Below are 24,824 nucleotides of genomic sequence, written 5' to 3' on the forward strand. Positions count from 1 at the left end.
GACCGGTGACGGCGACTTCCGATGGCCGCCGCTGCTGCTTCTCCGATGGCCGTCACCGCTGCTTCTCCGATGGCCGCTGTCGCTGCTTCTTCGATAGCCGCTGCCGCTGCTTCTCCGATGGCCGCCGCCGCTGCTTCTTATAGCAACTACATCACGAATTTGAAGAAACTCTTCAAATACCTTTCTTCATGTTTCATGCAAGTAAGGAATTATATTTTGATGGTGGTTTCGTACTCGATTTCGCCAACAACTTAATTAATTGAAGTACTTATTAGGGATTTTAATGAAGTATTATGATTTATTTCGAGAGTTTACATTGATTATGATTGCTGAATGTTGTTGTTGTTGTTGTTGATGAATTATTAGGGCTGTAGTGGTAGTAGGACCAGTGTTACCAGAATGCATTTTGTAGTGAAAAAACACTAAACAACTCATTGGAGGTAAATTGGTCATTTTAACCAGTTCTATCATGTCCTGTCCTGTCTTACCAAACGCTGAACAGCTGTCCTGTCTTGTCCTTTCCTGTCCTGTCTTGTCCTGTCCAGTCCTGTCCAGTCCTGTCTGCGCACCAAACGCACCCTTAGGGAATAAGGAATTTGCTTGATAAGATAGTATAGAATATTTCGGTCTAGACCGGGTTCAGCAAGAACCGGGATTTAAAATCCAAGTCCGGGAAAGAAACCTAAAATCGCTTCCTCCTGCCGCCCTAACCCGCCGGTGCTCTCTCCTCATCGCCGGTAATCTCTCCTCCTCGCCGTCCCGCTTGAACCGGTACTCTCTCCTCCTCTTCGCCGCCTTCTCTCATCACTCAGCAGGTAAGACTTCCCTTTCCCCTTTTCTTGAATGTGCCTTATTCCAACAGGTACTGATATTTGAATGTGCTCTCTCCTCCTCTTGCATGTTCGTTTTTGTTAAAAACCTAGTAGTTTATCTCTCTTGATAGTTAGTAATCGTGGTCTAGATGTTTTAAGCCTACATCTTCAGTGAATTTTGTGGCTTGGAGACTTGTACAGCAGAAAGTTTGATTCACTTGACTGCTTTTCATTCCCACCATTTTCAAATCTGTTAATCTCCTTCAAGCTCCTAAACTCGACAGACCCTGTATGCGTTGTATAATTTTGATTTCGTGAATAGTTTTGTTCGAAGTGTTCTTGGTGAAACTTTTCATCATCTAAATTTGGTTCATCCTTTTTAGTTGTTTTTGGTTAATTTTTTGTTGTGTATGTTTTTACATGTTCAAATTGACATGTTTTGGATGAACAAGTTTGATTGTTAAATATGTATTTTGGATTAACATGTTTGTTGATTAAATATGCATTTTGGATGAACAGGTTTGATTGTTAAATATGTATTTTAGATTAATAGGTTTGTTGGTTAAATAGGTAGTTTTGAGAAAATGCAAGAGATTTGGTGACTAAAATAATTACAAGGGGGGAAAAAGACTTGTTTCGATAACAAAGAAGCTATGCGATATACCAAGTACTGTGCTGATTATTGAGCTTCTCAGTTTGGAGTTTATACAGTCTCCGTCTATAAATTGGTACTTTCTTCGTCTCTATTTTTGATGGATTTCTTTTGATTTTAGGACGCACTACTCATTGTTCATGTGCATTTCCTGGTGCACACCATGTGTTTGTAATTATGCCTCCAAGAATTTGTTCCTTGTTTTCCAAAGGATTTGAACTCATATGGCAAGAAAGAGTAATCACCTGCACATGATTATGGTTGCTTCTTGGATCAACTTGAATTATCATATACATTTCAGACTTGAAAAAAAGTTTGATTTTTTGAGGGAAGAGGCAAAGGCATGTTAAGTCAGCAAATTTACTAATCGTTTAGGGATTCAAATAAGCGGTTTTCTTACAGGGCTGGAAGAAGTCAATCTGTTATTGAAACTGAAGCACTGAATAACTGAACAAATAAATCCTGACTTATGGCAAGGCAGTGAAGGGTTCAGTTCCTTTGAGAACGAAAGTCTTAATGAGAAGGGTAGGACTGGATCAATCCTAATCGAGAGAACCACTAGATCAACATAATGAGATACACTAGATCAATTATTTTCTAACACGATCCTTCATCATGCAGTGAAAGCACTTCTCACCTTAACTCCTTTTCTAACACGATCCTTCATCATGCAGTGAAACCATGTTCGTTCTAAAATTAATGGGGGATACATCTTTTGCACAACGAGTAACCGTAAAAATACATCTTTTATGTCTTTTCTGATGGGAAATTTTACTATTTGGATAGGTCTAATCCAGTGTATATCTACACAATGTGGACATACTTCAAAAATGTGTTGCATACATGGATAATACTACATGTTTTAAGTTGTTGGTTGCTTGCATATTTAGCTCTTTTGTCATAGTATTGTGATCTGTTGGTTTCAGGCTCTGTTGAAGATGCTGAAGTCATTAGTTTTGAAAGCTAGTTCTAAACATAACGTTCTCTATCTAATCCAATTCAAACAACAGGTACTATTACAAATCCTTTGTTCCCCAACAAATTAAGTGGCACACTTTTTAATAAAAATGTATGATCATTATCATGTCCACCCCCAAGAGAAGGAAAAATAAAGGAACTACGGATCAAAAACAAAGTAACTAATTGTAAGCAACGATTACTAGTGGGAAGAAAAGGTTAATTAGGAATGAAAACTTCCCAAAAATGGAAGCATTGCATGTTTTTGGGACCGAAGGAGTGTCATTTTCAGTGTAACAGCCTTTTTTTAAAATAAATTCTTATATGTTTGCTACACTGCAGCGAGGATTGCACAATAGAAATAAGATGGCAATGGAATATATTGCAAAAGGGTGGAATGCGTTGAAGGAGGTTGATAGGGTGATTGACTACTGCGAACCTAGAGATAAACGTCTCATTCCTCACCTTAAGGTAATTGATTATGTCGTATCTTTGAAAATAAACAAAGACAAGTTTCTTGGATTAATCTGAATATCTTTTACCAAGCTTCTTCTGTTTATCTATCTAGTTATTGTAACCACTATTCTTTTTGTATTCCTTGCTATATATTTCATTGTACGCCCAACATCTTAAGCTATTTATTTCACAACTACTTGCTTCTGGTTGGTGTTTATTCTTCATATTTTCCATCTACTGTATACTTGTTCTAAACAAGTATGTATGCCCCATTACTTCTTTAGCTACCTGAGGTGGTATTATTTAAATCTGTTTATATGATACTTCCAAAAGTGAGTGTATTAATTAATATTTGGATATCTTACTTCAACTGACACCTTTTTCTCTCTTACTTACTTCCTTATTGGTTATATGTTCTCCACCTTAGACCGCAAAGGATAATTTTGAAATGGCTCTGGAAGTTGATAATTCAAACACCCATGCCAGATATTGGTTATCCAGACTGCACCTGAAATACCATGTGCCTGGGCAATGTAAAGCTATGTAAGACCTTGTATATCTCAAATGTGAATATTGCCATGAAAATGTTCCTTAATCTACGACTATCTCTGTATTCCTTCTACTGCCTGCTCATTTTTTAATCAAACATGCCTCTTTTTTCTTGATTTTGTAACAGAGGAGCTGCTTTATTGGTGGAAGCGGCAGATATGGGCGATGCAGATGCTCAATATGAATTGGGTCGTAATTTAAGAATTGAGGTTAGGCTCTAGATTTTATGTTGTTCTTTTGTAAATGCTGATTGATATATACAACTTCTCTTTGGCTGGATAAATGAAAAACCAAACCGAACGAACCCAGAATATCCCCCCGGGGGTGAAGGTGGGGAAGATGTATGCATACCTGACCTCTACCCTAAATAGTAGAGCGGATGTTTCCGTGGCAACCCCAACTAGTGAAAATTGTGTGGAAGGGGGAAATGGATATGCTAAAAAAATGAAAAGCTAGATAAGAGTAAAACAATAACAACAAAATAGAAAGAGAGAGAAATTTGCAAATTTTTTAGAAACTAGATACGAGTAAGCAATAATAATATAAATAGAAGCAAGTACAGGTTAAACAAAACTAAAGGAAACAACACACCCCTATGTAACTCAGGTTTCTGCTAATCCTAACTACTGATCACCAACCCTATCAGAGTTCACGTCCTTAGACATACCTAAAGCCGCCATATTCAATCTTGGTTGCTCATGCCACGTAGGCCTCTAAACGAACCAAATGTTCAACGAACCATTCGTGAACCGTTTGGCAGGAAGTTCGTTTATTTAATAAATGAACGAACATGAACAAGTTCTTTTTGTTCGTTTAGATAAACAAACGAACAGGAACAAAGGTTTCGTTCGTTCATCTACGTTCGTGAACGTTCGTTCATTTATGTTCGTTTACGTTCATGAATGTTCATTCATTTATGTTTGTTTACGTTCGTTTATTTATGTTCGTTTAATATGTAAATATATTTATATAAACTTTTATTTGCATATAAGGAATTTTTAAATCTTGAAACTTGGCCCATAAAGAGTCGAAGACGTTTTTGGGCTAATCCAACGTGGACCTTTATTTAAACTTAGTCCATTACTGAATTTATGTTCGTTTAAGTTTGTTCATTTATGTTCATTCATTTACGTTCGTTTAGCATCTTAACGAACACGAACACGCCTACTTTCTAAATGAACGGACAAGAACACCTAAAACTTGTTCGTTTAAGGTTCATGTTGGTTCGGTTGTGCGGTTAACTTAAACGAACGAACATGAACAAAACCCGTCCGTGTTCATTTGGTTCGTATACAGGCCAAATACCACGTCCTCCTCGGCCTACGTTCATTCGGTTCGTATACAGGCCAAATGCCACGTCCTCCTCGGCCTACCCCTCCTCGCTTTCCTCAATCGTCACACATTCTACTCTCCTCACTGGAGTCGCCATCCCTCAGAAATGTTTTAATTATGACCGAGATAACACAGCTGGCTAACAGTCACTAAACAATCATCAGAGTGAAAATGCTAATAGAGGAGCTACGATTATCAACAATGGCAAATGATCTACCAAATGAAACCATACTTCTACATGCCATGCAAAAATTCCTTCTTAAAGAAGGTCAAGTTCCTTAGGGTACATACTCTCCAAGTAGCATCTCATATTTGGGCTCCTTGGCAGGCCAAGAAATATTCCCCACAGACCATGTCTGCTATGTTAAACTAGTGAATATAGGACATACTAAATCAACAATATATAAATGGGTTAAAATCGAATCCACACTTGGCAAATCAAATTGGTTAACATTTCAACACTAATCGAATCAAATAAACATTTAACAATTCGAATCAGTTAAAATCAACACTTAACAAATAGCAAATAACAATTAATAATTAACAAATCAACACTTACAAAATAGAATACGTTTAAATTTTCAATCCTAAAGTCGAAATTGCATAACCTGATTCGAAAATCAAAACCCTAATGTGAGAGGAGAAGGTCGTGATTCTTGAGGTGTGAGCGAAGCAGGTTGGACTTCATGAGCGAGCACAGGTCGCCGAACGCCGGTCGCAGCAGGCAGTGTCGGTTTTGTGTATGATAAATGGATTCACCATTTCATCAATTACATTACATCAACAATAGGCTTATGATGCTTCAGTGAGGACCTTTATTAAAGTCAAGCCCTAAACCTGAATGCTATTCTTCTGGTTTTATGTATGATAAATCAATGAAGGTGGATGTTATATCTGGGAATTGGTTGACCCACACGAGTCATGTGATAGAAACCAACATTATGATTCCAATATTTTTAGTATCCTTAGCATCATTAAGGTGGTACAGATCCAACTTATCCAACTCGTTATTCCATTAATTTTATCAGTTTAAGGTTTTAGTAGTGATTCGCGGAAATTGTTGCCAGTTGGAAGCTGGCATAAGTAGAGTATTGCTGTGACACCTTGTTTTTTTAAGAAGTGCTACAGAGTAAAAAATATATCCAGATCGGTACCGTCGGTTTTGCTTCTTTCTTTCAAGTTTTCCCGAAACTGACTTACTCGGGCAACCTTCCGGCCGCCCAACGACCAGTTCTTCCCCTTTTGGGTGTTTGTGCAGGCTAACATGCAGTGTTGTGCTGATTTTCCGATATCTTTGCTTTTGTTGGGTTCTTTTCCCGCTGTCCTAAATTGCCTCTAATACATTCTTCATTTTACTTGCTACTAATAGAAATGTCTTTTATGAAGAGTTAATTGCTTGAAAAACCATCAAACCGTGGTTCTAAATCTACTTTTAATCCATGAACTTGAAAAAGCCATATACAAATCCATGAAGTTTATGATCTTCTGTTTTAACCGGAAAACATCCTTGAAGTTCTATTTTCATTTATGCCTGCCATACTACTATTTGCAGATGTCGCTCTTTCATCATCTTATCTTCTCTCCCCCTTTTAACTAGTTTGCGAATATTCAGTGGAACTTGAAATTTCCATAAACTAATTCATGCACAGAATGAAGGTGTTGACACGGATCAACAAGCTTTTTATTATTTGGAGAAGGCAGCGGACCAGGTATGTCACTAAAGACAATAATTGTTAGTGATGATTTTCAGGTTTTTGCCGGAACTTATTTGGGCTTGCCATGTATATATTTTAGCTGCAACCGGATGCCCTCTACCTTCTAGGAGCTGTCTATTTGACAGGCGACTGTGTTAAGAAAGATATTGCCTCAGCGTTGTGGTGTTTTCATAGAGCTTCAGAGAAGGTAAAGTAATTCTTAGTTTTGCTCCTGAAGGGTGGTTCATTCTGATTGTCAAACCTCTTATTATTTATATTGAAAACTATATGCAGTTATTACAAACTCAACACTGTAGGCTACAAAATTTGACTACGGGTTTCAGATTATTCTCAAAGTTTCAAAGAATCACGTCCAATTTTGAGGTTGTAAAAATGCAACCGTTTTTACCTCAAATGTCAAAGCATACATCTTCTTTAGACTGCGACGGCTACTAACCTTAAAGATTTGAATTTCTTTTACGGACTAGTCATGTTTACATTTATAAGTTGATAAACCTACCATGTAGGTAAAGATCAATGAACCTTGTGGGTTTTCAGTATGAAAAATCCATCTCGAGTTGACTTGAAACTTTGTAATTTTTCATACATGCAGGGTCATGCCGGGGCGGCAGTAGCCTGTGGATCCCTTCTTCTTAGAGGTATCACATTGAATTTCAATTTGAGCCAAAATTTCCGTTATCTTTAGATTATTAGTACCAAAACCAATGGTATACAAACCAAATATACCAATATTAGGCCAAAAAAAGGACCTCAATTTAATATATCCCTTCTTTCTTCTGTCAAAATCCTTACTTTTATCCAAAAATTTACTCGATCTCTCTTTGTTCTCATCCAGGCATGTCCTTTGTGTGTGTGTTGGCCTCATTAGTGCTAATTTATGCAAGAAAATATCCAAATTTCATTATGGTCATTTAACATTATCATCTTTTGAGTCTCATTCGTATTATGTAAGAAATTAAGATGTCAAAGTGGGTCCCATCTACTTGAACTTTGTCCACTGGTTAGCTCAATGGCATGTTTTTTTTTTCTTGATTTGCTGTCAGGCTATGAACCTCCCGCATCTATAACAAAGTTCAATCTAAAGAACGGGCTTCCGAGTAGGAAGCCAAGGAAGAAAACAAGCGAACCCAAGCCTAATCCAATTGAATTGGCAAGAGAGCAATTTGAGAATGCTGCAAAATTAGGAAATGATCTTGGATTTAGATGGTTAAAAAGAATCGAGGAGGAAGAGAAGCGTATCCTGGCTGCATAAAAGACGGTAGAGATACATATCAGACCTTATACATGCTACAGATAAAAATGGGCACAATCTACAGGTACCGTCTTTGCTCATTATGAACATTACTTCTTGCTTAATACATGTACCTTATGCATAAACACAACTCTGCCTATTTAGCATATTATATGCTACTTTTAACTGTTTGCCACCCAGTGCTTTTAAATATAGTAGATGGATTTGTCCAAAATCCCAGTTTACTTTTTGGATCTTTATTTATTAAGATATGCATGTCTGTTATAAAAAATTGAAACCATTGTATTATAATAGGGGATTGAAAGATTAAAAAAAACACTAGGATCTGTAGAGGCCACATGATGATGGTTCCAGCCTGCAATACTAGGGGTAGAGAATTTTAAAAGTCCCTTTCTAAGATTTCTTTTATGCTCTTTTGCTCTTATACAATTTCATTTTTTATTCACAATCAACTTCCTGGAAGCAACAACAAACAATCATGCATATATTATTTAACTCATTAGAAGGGATCTTTATGTTTTCAACTTAATTTTAAAACCTTAAATCTAACAGAATTGGTTTTATTTGGATCGGTATAGTTATTGCTTCTGGGGACGTTGTTTTCGTTGTGGTTGAAAGATCTTTATTTCATACGAAACAGTTACCTGGAAAATAAAGAATGAAAGACAAATACTGTTTTGCCTAAATTTGTAGTCTTGGCATGAGTATGCGGGTCAGCTCGTCTGTAGAACAGCTCTTCAAATCGTAGTGGCTGGCCTTGCGGGATTCAAACTAGTGACCTCTGAGAAGGAACCCTAAAGGTCTAAACCTTATTGTCAGTTGAGCTAACCCACAAAAGTAAGGTTAGGTTGGATTTTAAGATATTTCTTTATTTGGTTTTGGTTTGACCCAAGTATCGATGGTGAAAACATTTGCATAGTCAAAAGCAGCAAGAGGGTAAGAAGTTAGATTAGGCGATTAAGCACTTTGAAAATGACAATCCATCTGCATTTGACTTTGCATATTGCTTATGGCACGATCTATTCAATTCAATTTCTTTTAAATGTCAGATTCATTCTAAATCGGATGAACCATCATACATCATACCATAAGATTGAGTCGGTTCATATTTTAAAACCCGTTTGAAAATTTCACCAAATAACGATATGCTTCAATTGTTCGACATGGTACTCTAACGAGTCACCGACAAACAAATGAACCAACCACATCTAATATTAGCAGCTAACTTTATCAAAATTTATGCATATAATGGCATTTGGCTAATATAATTAAGGGGTTGTTTACTACTATATGTTTACCGTATCTTACTGGTAAGAGATGATGTTTACCAATTCCCTCTTATCGTCCATGATCTTAGCCGAGTTGGATTCTTACTTGGTCAAATGATCAGTGCTAACTCATACTGCACCCTTACCCGCTTAGCAGTTATCCAATTTATGTTGGTAAATAACCTCTAAATCTGTAAAAAGACAAAATCAAATCACATCGGCCCCGTTATCAAAATCGAAACGAAAAAACAACCAAAATAACAAGTACCTCTACTTTAAATTTATAGATTGATATATGTATAAAAGAATTGAATTAAAGTAGAAATTAAACGTGTTCCCGTAAATTACGAGAATGTGTCTAGTGTAGGGATTTAAAATAAATGGATAGTTGAGAGAATAACACATAATGAGAGAAATTCCATCAAGTGGTTGCACCAACATTACAACTATCATCATTAATACATTTGGTCTCTTGGGGTTAGCCAAAATGGTGAAACCTTGTTGAACCCAGAGTTGGAACCACCCTGACCCTGGTCCGTCCCATCACAAGTATGTTGATATTGATTAGAATACAATCAAGTAGTTGGGGTTGGGCACAACATAATGGAGGAACATACCCAAAAAACCAGACCATCCAGGGGTCCATGCCTCTTTATCTCTATCTCCTATTAAATAAAGGGCTGCCTTCAATACGTTTTCTATTTCTAAGTTCTTGTTTGATCCTAGTAATTTGCGTATTTGACTGAAAAGTTGATTGTCGACAAGCTCTACATAGAACCTGTCTTCAAGTACGCGAATATGATGAGACATTTTTAATTAACTCGGAAAATGTACAGAACCCATGAGCTGTCTTGTGTGAAATCAGTCGTTGATTGTTTTGGCTGTGTACTAAATTTGAAACCATCAGTTGACCAAACATTAATAATATTTTTATTTGAAAGATAAATAATAAATTCTCAAATTATATATATATCGTAATAAGTGAAGTAATATTAATTAAAAAATGCAAAAAAAAAAAAAAAAAGAATGGGTCCATGAAAACCAACATTTTCTGGTTTTTAGTTCCTTTTTACAGCTTTAATCATTGTTATACGAATAAAAAGTTAAAATAAGAAAAAAGAATATCAGATGTTTTAAACAGTTAAAAATTGTTGATTGGACACAGGCTTTACATGCAATTGCAGCAAAACACCAGAGTTTAAATATAAGAAAATTTAATCATTTGACAAATTGCATGATAAAAGACTGTATTCTAACTTGATTTCTATTTTAAGTAAAATATTTTCAAAACTATTGCTTGGTATTTAAGATGTAAAGTTTTAAACATTTAAGTACTCAGATAACCGGTTGAAGACTAAATTTAGATTAAAAAAAGACTAATTTTAGATTAAAAAAATTATGTCACTAACCACGTCAACTAATATATTGAGTTGGATACCACGTCAACATGATAATCAGTTAATGCTTCAACCAGTTACTTGAGTACTTAAATGTATAAAACTTTACATCTTATGTACCAAAATGAAAGTTTTGAAAGTACGTTACCCAAAATAAGAATCAAGTTAAAATACGTTATTTTTTTATACTTAATTATTTTACTCGTCTTTAACTAACTAAGTTTTAAAATTAATCATTTTATTTGTGAAATTCATACATACAAAACTTTTATACAAAGTTATTTACTGATTCAGAAGTTATTCTTCTTGCTCTACTCTACAGTCTACAACAAGCTTTGACCAACATCTGCTTGTTTTCTTATTTGAATCTATTTTTTCACAAATAAAGTGATTTTTTCTCAAAATTATTTTTTTAAATTTATTTTTGTACATATTCAAGATATTTAGATTACAATATATAAATAAAAAATAAAGTACATTTTTATCATTTTCAAATGTAAACCAAATACCTAAATATTTAAGATATTATATTTAAAGTAACAAGTTTTAAAAATATATTAGACAAAGTTGGATTTTGAATCCATAATTTTTAAATTTACCTTTTAAAAAGCTTCAATCAATGTAGCAGAATATTAAAAATGCAATATATTCAATCAGTGTCCAATGCATTAAACCTGATCTTTTATGGATAAAAAGCTTTTATAAAAATAAAAAAAAAAGTGTATGGAGGTCACATTATTCCTATGCTTTCAATCATAGGTGTAGGAGTTGGTGGGTCAGCTCTCACTTTCATACAACACAACACATCTTATTAAAATAAAAATGACACAACTCTATCTTAATACACACTAAATTGTTAAAACATATAAAATACTTAACATTAATTTTGTTTTGTAACTATTAATTCAATTCGATGAGATTCTGAAAATTAATGGCACGAAAGGTTATGGTTATGGTTTTAGTTTTAGTTTTGAACTTATCAAAATTAACATTTTCAACCATGTGGTTTCATGATTGTTTCCAAATTTATTCAATCCCTCCATTTTTTTTTTCATGTTGTCAAAAAGATAAGTTTGAAATTTTAACCCATTTTGTGCTTTTAATATTCAATTTTTTATTTTATCTATGATTGATTGTTTGTATCAATTTTGTATGCTTCTCAATTCTTCAAGTCTTTTTAAAAACAACAACCGCCCATACACTTTGAAAAGATTTTTTAAGGATGTTTTCGGTGTTCGATAAGGTAGGACTTAACATAATAAAACAAAACAATTGTTCAACATTTGGTACAAACATAATTAAACAAAACATAACAAGTAAAATGACTAATTTACCTTCTAATAACTTGTTATTTTTATTAATTATGTAATTTATTAAGTTATAGTAAAATAATTATTTTTATACAAATATATTATCACTTTTCTACATTACTTTTCACTATCAATATATAATAAGTTACATTAATTAATAAAAATATAAAAATAATATTTTGAAGACAGTAAAATAAAGTTTAAAAATCACCAAAAATACAATAAATAAAATTTTAAAAATGTAAAAAGAAAATCTATTTTATGTTTTAGAAGTGAATTAAGTTTATTATAAAGTTATATTGGTAAAATACAAGTCTGTTCCACCATGTTCCACGGGATAAGGGTGAAAAAAACCTATTCTACTATGTTCCTTCTGTTTTATATAAAAGTTCTGTTAAACATAGAACAATGATCTCCGTTATGTTCTATTATATCATATCCAATGTACCAAATGCATCTTAAAAACTCAAGTTTTATTGTCAGTTGAGATAATCCTACAAAGAAATGGATACAATAAGATTGAGTTTGTTAAACCATTGTTATTTTAAAATATTATAAGTGTACTCACACAATACAGCGAGATTATCTTTGTCAATGTTATAATACAATTTTTGCGGTTTTGGGAAACGATAATGTTTTTATTTGTTAATAAATATAATTTTGAGAAAAAATTATATTGATATTAATATCAAATTAACTATTTAAAAGTCGTCTTTTTTAATAATTTATTTAATTAATTTTTTTACTATAATTTGATTTTAAATTTAATAATGGATTAATTTATTTTTGATTTAATAATATAATTTTTTATAAAGATGATAATTAGTTATTCTATAAAATTCAATAATTATCTTAATTATATTTTAGATTTTTATATTTAAAATTAAATGTTTATTATGTATTTAATTATATTTATCTACAACTAGCTACAAATTCGAACATGAAGTTTTAATAAGTCGTCCTTACGCATTGGATTTTAAGTAACATTCATTAATAAACATATGACTTTTAAGAATTTTTGTCAATGATTTTATAATACTAGAACGGTACTCGCACAATGCAACGAGATATATCATGATTTAATGTTTCATTTTATTTATTTTTGTCTCAGTCGATGTTATAATACGATTTGTATGTGGTTTTGAGAAAACGATAATGTTTTTATTTTTGAATAAATATAAATATAAAGATATCATAAAAGTTAAAAAAAAAATTGATACTAGTACCAAACTAACTATTTAATTTTTTTTTATATTTCTTTAATTTATTTTTTATATTTTTGGTTTAATAATATAATTTTTATAAATATAATAATTAAATATTATATTAGAACTTAATGATTATCTTAATTATATTTTAGATTTTTTTATATTTAAAATGATATGTTCATCTGCAGTTAGTCAGACGAATTCAAACATGAAACTTTAGTAAGTTGTATTTAGCCATAATTTATTTGTAATATTGAATTTTAAGTAATATGCATTAATAAACAATACTTCATTCATAATAAACGGTTTTTAAGAGTTTTTGTCAAATGTTTTATATTATAGTATAGACAATATAAATATAGATATATTTAAAATTGTAAGTACAAAAATAAAAAGTGAGTTGCATTATTTTTATAGAGAAAATCTCAGTCAGATAAACTAAAACCAGCAAATGACAATTAAGAATTCAGAAAAAGACATTTCCTCTTCTTCTTAATAATAATAATAATATTATTATTATTTATTTAGATGATTTATTGATAAACAAAAAAGGGTACGAGAGAATCATATGCACCCCCCCTTCATTCAGTTCTTTCTATGAATTCCCCTCTTTAGATCTTAACCCATTAACACCCTCTTTCTTTCTCAATCAAAACCCCCCCAATTTCATCTTTATCCCACCAAAAATGATGGATTTGATTTCATGTTACAGTCAATATGCCGTACAGGTGTCTGAATCGTCGTCATGTTCAAGTTATGCATCTGCTCCTTCCTGTATAGTTTCACCTAATTTGATCTCATCCACCCAAACCGCCGTCTCTTGTTTATACAAAACCACCCTCTCCACCGGCGAAAACCACTTCATCACCGTCACGTGGTACCGGAACGCCACCATCCAAGGTCTCCAGATCAATACCGGCGAAGACTCCACAACCGCCTTCCGTCTAAACACGCATTCCAGGCTCTTTCGTAAGAAAAAGGGCAGCAAATCCTTTGAAATCAACGGTTCAAAGTTCGAGGTTTACTATGATCTGTCATCGGCTCAGTACGCCGCCGGTGCCGAGCCGGTAGAAGGGTATTACGTTTTGATCATGGTTGATTCCGAACTCGGGTTGTTAATCGGAGACATGACGGAGGAAGCCGCCGTGAAGAAACTCAAAACACATAAACAGATCGGGAAATTCTCTTTGCTTTCCCGGAAGGAACACTTCTCCGGCAACACCCTTTACGCCACGAAGGCCCAGTTTTCCGATACCGGGAGTTGGCATGACATTCTGATCCGTTGCACCGGAGAAAACGACGGGTTGAAGAACCCAGTTCTACTGGTTTATATAGACAAACGGGTCGTGATTCGGGTCAAGAGGTTACAATGGAATTTCAGAGGGAATCAAACCATATTTCTGGATGGATTATTGGTGGATTTGATGTGGGATGTTCATGACTGGTTCTTCAACCCAGAATCCGGGTCAGGGTCGGGTCATGCAGTGTTCATGTTCAGAACAAGAAGTGGTTTGGATAGCAGGTTGTGGTTGGAAGAGAAGATTGTGAAGAGTGATGATCAGAAAAAAGGATTCTCATTGTTAGTTTATGCCACCAAAAGCTAAGTTCACAACCCTCTTGTTATTTTTTATGAAATTGTTTCATATAATATCATTTTTTCAAGCCTAATATCACCCCCATAAAGTCGTAGCCAGTGCAATAAAAGTTGCACACTTACAAAAGGGATAGAGATCGTTTTCATCATATTTCTCTCTTGGGTTTCATATCGTTCGCTCAATCTTTGAAGATTTATTCGCGTTTTCTTTTGTTCGTATTTAGGTCCATCTGTGTCCTAGTGGAGTAGTGGTCCATTGACGGTACATTGTAAGCTATCAAGATCAAACGGCTAGGCATTTGTTAAAGATTATAATCTAGTTGTATGATCTATCTCCAATAAATGAAAAACCGAAACTCTTCCATCATTGGGGGTTTCTTGAATTCCAAATATATTTATTCTTGAATCATCTTGACGTTATTTGGTTACATGTTATAATCAGATGCATCGGCTCTCTTTACAAACTCGGATGCTAAACTGAAATCGTCATAGCAGTATGCATCAATAAACAATACAAGATATCAAATTTGGTTAATATGAAATGGGATATTTAGAATCTTTGGAAGGGGGGTCAATTTCTTATTGTGATAAAGATTGTTATTTGGTGGTTAAAGTGAAAAGAAGAAAGGTATAGGAGTAGGAGGGGGTGTGGAGAATCTAATTTCAAATATGAATTGGCTTCAAAGTTGCAAGTTTATCCAACTATAACTTTTTTTTTGCAATTTGGTCCCTGGTTTTTCTCTAGATTTCACCTTTTGTATTGATGGTGGTACACAAGTTACATTTTAGTACAAACATGATACAATATTTGATGCATAAGGTGCAACACATCTTCAATTGTTTTATTATTATTATTATTATGGGTTTTTGATTATTTATCATGTTTCAAGATGCACAAAATCATAATTTTAGATTTCATTCTTTCACTTCATTGATTGATAATAAAAAGGGAAATACAAGGATGATGTTTGATTGGTTTGAGTTTGAGCTCCAATAGTTAAAAGTGTTTCGAGGTCACAAGTTTAAATCTAAGGAGAAATGAAAATCCCCTTGTAGCCACGGAGGTTCAAATGTGATCACTTCAGGCTACCCGCAAAACAGATGGTTACCATGGGATTAGTCGGCTCACATAGCGGGTTGGATATCCAGGTTAATAAAAAACTAAAGTGTGCATTAATTAATGTCATTCAGTATAAAATAAAGATAAATTAGTTCAAATGACCATTTCCTTTATTCAAATCTAGGTTCGCAATATACTAAAAGACAAAAAAAAGGTCAAATATAACCAGTTTATTGTCGCAATTGCGAACTTGGCCGTCGTAATTGCTTATCTAGCCATTGCAATTATATATCTGTGTTGAATTTGATTTTTTTTTTGCCTTAAGCTTGGTCCGTAATTTTGCAGAAATAATGACATTTGAATCAACCAAAAAGAGAATTGATTAGAAAACCAATTTAAATGAGAAAAATGGTCATTTAACTCAAAAACTCTAAAATGAAGCTTTGAAATCAACATGTATATATATATATATATATATATATATATATATAGAAAGAGAGAGAGAGAGAGAGAGAGAGAGAGAGAGATGAGCGATCAAATAAAAATCACTCCAATTTGTAAAAACCGTAAAAACTACTCTCACTCGTCGTTAATCTTATAAATTTTTTTCATGAAATTGTTAATCTTGTGAAATTGTTCCATATAATACTTTTTTTGATAAAGTTGTTTCATATGTGGTTATGAAATTGTTTCATATACTACTTAATGAAATTTTAATGAAATTGTTTCATGTATTTCTCTAAAATTAAAATAATGAAGATGATAATATCCATGATTAACACCCTTCATAATAAAAATGGTTAATCAACCTCTCATAATTACAAAAAAATGAACAAAATAAAAAATTATGATTGGTTGAATGAGGTTTTCACGGTTTTTACAAATTGAGTGGTTTTTATTTGAACTCACCCCTATATAGATATATATACATACATAGGGGGAAGATCAAATGTTAACCAACAATTTTGTGTTAACTTTGAAAACCATGACAACCAATCAAATTTCATTCTTCTTATAGGTTATGTCATGTTCACATTTTAATTACAAGGATATTTCAGTAAATTTATTTGATATGTAACTCCCAAACAATTAATAGGGAGTTACAAATCATTAAATCCCAAAAAATATGCATTTATAATATTAATATTTTTATTTGTTTTAATCTTGATATTCCATGTTTATTGTTTTATTAGTTTTTAATTCGCATTAGAAAAACACGACAGTAAAAATTTTCGGTACCGATCAAGCTAATATGGATAAACGCAATGGAAAATAAATCGACAACAATTATAAGATTAAAATGGTTTATAATGACAATCGGAGTTCGAGGTCGGGAATTGAAGAAATTAACAAAAGCGAATGTCTTAGTAATATATTTTTATTTTTTTAGATTCGTTTTAATTTGTGTTGTGTTTTTTATAACTCATCATGTATTGATAGCTTTTTTCTTTAATTATTAAAATACGTACCTAATTCACATGTTCAAATGGAAGTACATACACGACCCATTTTCATATTGCCATATTACCAACTTTTATAAATCATGAACCATTGTGTTCATGTTACTTCTATCATATGAACACAAATGTTATTTTTAAGCTTGATACCAATTCTTTATATTTTGTGTAAGTGTTTGCACCCGGTGTTCATAGCGTTGGGGTTATGTGTTCATATATTTTATACGATATGAACAAGAGGTGAACACAATATGAACAAGGGGTGAACAATCATATAAAATCAGAAACATATATGAACAATGGGAGAACCTTAAACGGTGTGGATGCAATGCATGTATAAAACTCCAATTGACAAAGTATCGCTCTTGAATGCGTTTATAATGAAGGAACTATTGTTCACAAGCTGTTCATATCGTGTTCATACCTGTTTTTTTATTTATTTCCTTTCGTGTAGCAGTTATTCTTATTGTGTTCATAAATGCTATGCAGTCCAAGTTCATATATATGTCAAATTTTTTGTTCGTATTTGACATAATGATTCATATATATATAGTTGTGTTCATATGGTTCTTACATTAACAAAAAAATCATAGAATTTTTGATTTTGTAACTCCCAATTAATTAATGATATGAGAGTTACATACATTTTTTTTACCTAAATACCCTTTTCAACATTGTTCACTTCTCTTTATGCAATTTTAAATTTAAAAAAATAAGTTTTTACCATGATTAATCACAACCGTTTATTGAAAGATTGAACGGCCAAGATCGGTTAACAAAGTTAACACAAAAAATTTGGTTAACATTTGATCTTACCCCTACATACATACATATATATATATATATATATATACATACATATATATATATATATATATACATACATATATATATATATATACATACATACATATATATATACATATATATATATATATATACACACACATATATATAGAGGATATATTGGCATGACTTGGGATCATGTGAGACCAATGGTTTTTCGTGAGACCGTAAGACCAATTCTTAACCCTTAGATGAGATCTACAATCGTCAGATCTGAACATTCATAAACGCCACGAGACTTTTCAATAATTACAAAATTGTCACCGTATAACTTTAGACCACTAAATCATTAGCTTATAAAGTTGATCAGTGAACATAAATTCGTCTCACGTGTCTCACGAAAAACTCTGGGTCTCACGTGAATCCAACCCTATATGGCATAATGATAAATTGTATTAAAGAGGGAAAATATTTTTTTAGTGAATTTTATGATGGATAATATATATTTCAAAAAGTGATTATAATTTGAAGAATGCGTATTGTTAATAGCTAATGTTTGGAAATAGGTTTTTTAGAAGTAAAGGGTTTTAATACGCTAGTGTGTATGAATAAGATTTCTTTTAATAAACTCAGCTAATTTATTATCACGCTTCATGTGAATGTTGCTCGAGAAGATGGATTATTCGAGAATAATCAAACCTTAGAGAATAATCAATAATGGACAAACACATATCAAGTGGAACCAAGCAAGTTTCGAAAAGGATCCATACATATCTAGTCAACGTATAGATAGGTTCATAGAATTATATATATAGATAGATAGATATATCCATACATATCTAGTCAACATATAGATAGGTTCATAGAAATATATATATATATATATATATATATATATAGAGAGAGAGAGAGAGAGAGAGAGAGAGAGGTGAAAGTTCAAACGAGAACATTAACTATTTAATGTCGTTAATGTATAAAATCACATGTGATTTTACATTAACGTTAAAAAAAATGGAAGCAGACGACTTTTACTAATACCAAATCGCGACGAATCACATATGATTTTATATGTGAATCATATATGATTTTGTACGTTAACAATTTTTTTCTTAAATAGTTAATATTTTTGTTTGAATCTTTCTCTATATATATGTGTGTGTATGTATATATGTATGTATATGTGTGTATATATATATATGTGTGTGTGTGTAGGTCTCTATATAGATAAGTTGAGTATTAGAAAAATAGTCCTTCCAATTTTCTTAGCATCCATGTGTATTCAATATTTTTTGTAATTTAATTGACACGGTTCAAAAACTAAGATCACACACAAGCTTGTAAAAGCAAGTCCGTGACATTATGGTTTCCAAACATACCTTAGCCCTTAAGCATTTAAAGGGATGTTAACCAAATGTTTATTGGGTAAGTACTTACTGACAAGAGGCATTAGCCTTGCTTACATTATCGTGTAACATTCTCAACTATCAAAATTAATTGTTGTTAAGCGTTTTAAATCTGATAAACACTTATCGGGTAAGAGCATTTTCCCTCACTTACCAAATAAAACTTTCGATCTTTGCTATGCATCTTATTGGATATAATTTTGTGTCTTCCAGCTTTGATTTTGTGGAATAAAAATTGTAAATTATAGAAAATAAGTTGTACCACTTATTAGGATGAAGATATGGTTTAATATGAAGAGAAAGGTAGTTGTCCTTGAATTTGGACATCAAGGGGTCTTTGTGTCCTCTAATAGGACAATATCCCGTGCCCAACAATATATGTGACTTTGGATTTTTTGTACGTCCTTCCATTATGATCCATCCGTTATACCAACTTTGTCTGTAGACAACCAACGAATTGATTTGTGAGTGGATGTTTTATTTGGAACATGATGTGACAGTACGTTATATTAAAAGGTATTGAAAAACATACATATCTTATTAGATAAAAACATAAAAATCCGATAAGATAAAGTAGAGTGTCATTTAACAAGAAGACAATAGAATATTTTATGAACTAAATTCAATATTTATTTAATTTTTATAAAAAAAACGTGACATTTTTTTACAAGAAGTTAACAAAAGTATTATTGTCTGGATAATGTTCGATTACAGGTAGAGTCCAACCTCTTAAGAGTCAAAGGCTCATGTTTAATCTAACGTGATAAGTGTTTACGAGTTCTGTTATATGTAATTAACCCATAAATTTTGAGAATTTTATTTTTATATGCACATATAAATCATGGAGTAGAGGCCCATTAAATAAAAATTATTGGGCCAGTTATATTGATAAGCTATTTGGATGGGCCGAATGACATTCATAATTACTGCCACTGGGACGATCTTTACAAAGCCCAGATTGGTTTTAACACTCCTTCCTCTTTTCATTTCACTCTTTTTTTTTGCTTTCTTTCTGTTTTTAATGTTTTTTAGAAATGCAATTGATTATAATTTGGGACGATCTTAAGCATTCTCACATGAAACCCGTCTTCAAGGATCGAACCCGGGACTATATTGTATTAGTAAAAATACAAGTTCGATAACTAAAACTAAAAATACTTGAAATCATAGACATCTTCCAACATGATAAAAAAACGCGACAATGTTTTAAACAAAACCAGAAATACAAATATGAAGCCTTAAAACCTTACAATTAATCATTCATTCTTTTTTCTTAATATCATAAATAGATTTTAATTAATAAATAAATAAAAAAAAGAAAGAAAGAATTCAATTTAAATTAAATTTTGACAAAGGATTCAATTTGTTTGCTGATGTCTTCAAGTTTCTTGGTCCTCATCCTTTCGCTTTCAGTAACCAACTGCATAAAACAATTTATAGTAAATTATTTATTAATAGTTTGAAGAAATAAAATAAATAATAATAATAATAAAATACCTCCATTAATCTGGTAACTAGTTGACCTTTCTCCTTGTTTTTGTCATTGAAGGCCTCCACAGCTTCTCTATATTCCTTTTCCTGCAAATTATAACATTAAATTTAAATAAAAAATACAAAATAAATAAATAAAAAAAGAAAAAGAAATATGAAATAATGATAAGGTGTGACCTTTTTATGACAATTTTGTCCCAACGACTTTAGTTCTTTATTGACCGAGTCAACCTTCTTTCTTACAATTGCCGCTTCCTTCCAACTTGGATCCTCCAGTGCTTCAAGACCCTACACTCCCATTTAATATTACGTTTTTCATATTCCTATGCTTTCTAATTTTTTTTATGGGTTTTTCCGTTACGATTTGAAATTTTATTTCTTTTTTCGTCCCTGTGGTTTATAACTCATTTCTATTTTATTTCCTCATACTTGAAAGTAATATTTAGTTTCAAAGACAGAGATAGAAATGAATTGCAAATCATAAAGAAGAAAACAATAATTTCAAAACCACAGGACGAAAAACATAACTTACTTTGCTAATAATTATATTTTATACCATTTTAAAACTAAATACCAAATAACCCATTGTTTGAATTTAAATCTGTTCTTGTAACAAACATTAAAAAAAATGCTTCTGGTTTCCAAATAATATATATAGGTAGATTTAAATGAGAACGCTCACTATTTAAAAAAAATAAAAAAAGAATCGTTCATGTATAAAATCATATATGACTCACATATAAGATCATACATGATTCGATGCGACTTAAGTTGCAGCAAAACACACACACACACACACACACACATATATATATATATAGAGAGAGAGAGAGAGAGAGAGAGAGAGACTGTTTCAAATATAATCTAATATTTGTTACAAACCTACAAACCAATTTTTTCATATATGAAACAACACATGTAAAACATGTATTGTTCATACATTGTTGTTTCATATATGACACTTTCGGAACTATTTTGCATGTGTAAAATACATCAATATATATTTCACATAGAAGCATACACACACAATGACAAAGAACTTGAGACAATATGAATAATAACTTAAAATCAAGCGGCTTGTATTGGTTTTGAAGACCCATGTGATTTGAGCAAAGAAATAATGATGAACCCAATTGTTAAAATTGAATAAGTAACAGATGAAAAAGTATTTGCTTACATTGCGAATTTCGACCAACTTTTTGGTTTCTTGTTCGACACGGCCTAACTGAGCCTCAACCTTTTGCTTCACCGCCATTTTCTTCTGTGTGATCTCTTCTTCTTTAGCTCGAAAAGCAAACAAGGCGGATCGAGATAGTTCATCATCACAGTCGATCACGGGGCTTCCATGACTTAGTCCACAGCTCTTCATTCGAACCATGCTTTGCGCTTGTTGTTGTTCTTGATCCAATAGTGTAGGTTTGCTTGACATCTTTGCAACTATGAAAACACCTTTAAATTAAAATGGCGGAAACAATGGCTTCTCTCCCAATGCTCAATCCTTGCGGGCTTTAAAATGGGCAGGAAATCTACAAGCTTTATTGAAATGAGGTGGAAAGTTCAACCTTATAAATATTAAAATCCAAAGTAATATTATTGATTATTTTTATTTTTATTGTTTTCTAAATCCATTTAATATATGCATCATTATTAGTACTTGATCAAATAATTTAAAGATATCGAGTTTACATCTTTTAGTTGATAACTTACTGAAACGTATCAAACTATGAAATCTTTATCTTTTTATTTTGTTTGATCAGATTAATGTTGATTGCGAAGTGATAGTAAAAACATTGTATTCAATAAAAGACTGTTTATTTACATCATTTTATAATAAATTTAGTGAAAAAAATAACATAACTTATAAATATTTTGTTGGGTATAAAAATAACTAAAAATTACGTTATTTCAATGTAGAAAATGATGTCGACGGTTCAAGATGCCTTAAAAGAAGTGATGATTAATTTGCTTTAAGAAGAAATAAAAAAGAAGTGGTGTAAACTTTGTTAAAGGAGTGGAAAACAAGGGCTCGCCTATGGAAAAAAACTACTCTAAATTCGTTAAAGCATACAATATATAATTTACTAATTCATGTATTATTGATGGTAATACATGTTTGTAAATAAAATTTAACTGAATAACTATTAATTAATCTGTTATTAAATGGAAATTTTTATCACACGTTGTTAACGTATCCATGATAACTTATTTGAAACAACATGATTTTTGACTTTTATTTGTTAATTTAATGTCAATGTAGTGACCACATGAGTTTGAAGCTTGTTACAATCATTTGCACAAAATCTCACTCCAAAGAAACCTAAACAGCAATGATGTTGGAAATAAAAATATGAAATCATGGCATTTGATAATAAGAAGTGAAACGCAAGAAGCAATGAAAATGTTTCAATATGTATTGTAGATAATGTCTACTTGGTTGATATAATTTCTATGGTTTTATAGACATATGGCGTTCTTTGAATTACTGATTTGTTAGACGATATATTTATTAACATATGGTCGATATAATATTTTCGATCCTTGGATTTATATTTATTTAATCATGCTTCTCAATTGTTGAAACTGTATTTTTTTTTTCTTTTTGAATTTTAACTAAGGATTGGTATCGATATACCTAAAAGTGTTTAATTAAATAATTCTGTTGAGTTGAGAATTGATGTTGGCAAACCTTTTCCTAATTTTAGGGTTATGGAATTATGTTCTCCTTTTGAGTTTGGTGCCAATTGCTGTCCACAACTCATTGGAGCTGTTTTATGTATTATTCAATTATGGTGCATTAAATCATTAGGAAACTGTTAGTTTCATAGATTTGGATCACAGTTTAACAGATTCTTTAAAATAAAGAAAATGGATTTTTGATTTTCTATATTGTTCCAATAGATTCTCTTATCTTATTCTCTAAAATAGAGAAAACTCTAAGGCTCGTTTGGTTTGTAGGAATGAAATGGATTTTGGGAATTTGAATTTCAAATCTATCTCAATCTCATGTTTGATTTGTTGGATTATACAAATTTGAAATTCTGGGATTTAATTGAAATCTTACAAACATAAGATTTTGAAATCTTGCTTGGGATTTCACAGGATTCCGTAGGATTGAATGAAATAAGGTTTTAAAAAATGTTAAAAACATTTGTTTTGTAACAATCGATTACTAAAAATGTAATTTAATTATTTTTATAATTATTTAAAAGTATATTTCTTGGTCGACTCACTCAAATGGTAGGAGAGCATTTATGTAAATTTGTAGATGAGACGTGATGGATGATGAAAGCATGAGGAACATCTTTAGCTTTGATGTTGCTATTTATTGTTTTTGTTGACACTTTTTTAACAATCATGTCTATAAAATTAAAAGACTTGGTTGGAGCATGGCTCTAACACTTGAACCGAACTAAACGTTACTTAGTTGTTATACATAACGGAAAGTTTAGGAAAATCCAACCAACTTTCTCGTTTTAGATAACTATGAACTGTTTTTTGGAATGAAAAAATTATTAAAATTTCTCAGAATGATAAGTATCTGAACATTTTTTGAGATAAATAAACAATCGAAATTTAAAAATTGGTTAGCTACTTAACCTATATTATTTAACCCAAGAAATTGTTACATGTAACCGGACCTAAAATGTTTAAAAGTAAAAAAAAAAATTGAATCAGTTTTACTGTTCTTAAACCTACATCATTCGAATCCTTTGCATATAACGACATCTGCCCTTGTTACTTCTCGTCACCCCGTCGTTGTCCGTTCTCTATAACCCATCGCCTTCGTCCATCAATCTTTGTCTTTTTGATCTATTTTTTTATGTTCTCCCTCTTTTGCAACAATTTTAATAAAGCTTGTATGGACATATAACAAGATGAAGAGTCGAAAAACAAAAAAACAACCAAAAAGAGAGACATTGATGGCAGTGACCAACAACGGTGATGGGTAGTGATAAAAAAAAATATGATAACGACACCAAAGGTTTGAATGACGTAAGATTTGGAAATGGTAAAATTGATTTAGGTTTTCTTTTACTTTTAAAACATTTCTAATGGATTTCAGATTAGCTTTTTTTAAGTTAAAATAATATTGACAATTAATTTTTTAAAATTCAATGATTTATT

General features: G+C 31.7%; 3 protein-coding genes across 4 annotated transcripts; 2 read left to right on the forward strand and 1 right to left on the reverse strand.

Annotated features, from left to right (window-relative positions):
- Positions 1-698: 698 nt before the first annotated feature.
- Positions 699-7,961, forward strand: LOC112502807. 2 transcript variants are annotated; one of them, XM_025106812.1, is made up of 10 exons: positions 699-815; positions 1,383-1,540; positions 2,391-2,474; positions 2,764-2,892; positions 3,305-3,420; positions 3,554-3,635; positions 6,408-6,467; positions 6,553-6,660; positions 7,066-7,111; positions 7,517-7,961. In XM_025106812.1, the coding sequence occupies exons 3-10, from the start codon at positions 2,403-2,405 to the stop codon at positions 7,723-7,725; spliced, it is 822 nt and encodes a 273-aa protein (XP_024962580.1). In that variant the 5' UTR covers positions 699-815; positions 1,383-1,540; positions 2,391-2,402; the 3' UTR covers positions 7,726-7,961. The 2 variants fall into 2 exon arrangements, with proteins under 2 accessions (XP_024962580.1, XP_024962584.1); XM_025106816.1 differs by lacking the exon at positions 1,383-1,540 and having other exon boundaries at positions 719-815.
- A 5,636-nt stretch (positions 7,962-13,597) lies between these two features.
- LOC112510036 lies at positions 13,598-14,512 on the forward strand. The gene has a single exon (XM_025115336.1). The coding sequence runs from the start codon at positions 13,598-13,600 to the stop codon at positions 14,510-14,512; it is 915 nt and encodes a 304-aa protein (XP_024971104.1).
- Positions 14,513-20,524: 6,012 nt separating this feature from the next.
- Positions 20,525-22,186, reverse strand: LOC112528079 (kinesin-like protein KIN-5B). The gene is made up of 4 exons (XM_025138989.1): positions 21,877-22,186; positions 20,877-20,987; positions 20,706-20,786; positions 20,525-20,628 (listed from the first exon to the last, which is right to left on the reverse strand). The coding sequence occupies exons 1-4, from the start codon at positions 22,126-22,128 to the stop codon at positions 20,548-20,550; spliced, it is 525 nt and encodes a 174-aa protein (XP_024994757.1). The 5' UTR covers positions 22,129-22,186; the 3' UTR covers positions 20,525-20,547.
- Positions 22,187-24,824: the final 2,638 nt, after the last annotated feature.

Source organism: Cynara cardunculus, assembly GCF_001531365.2.
Source record: "Cynara cardunculus var. scolymus isolate 2C chromosome LG 1, CcrdV1, whole genome shotgun sequence".
In the NCBI taxonomy this organism is placed as follows: Eukaryota; Viridiplantae; Streptophyta; class Magnoliopsida; order Asterales; family Asteraceae; genus Cynara; species Cynara cardunculus.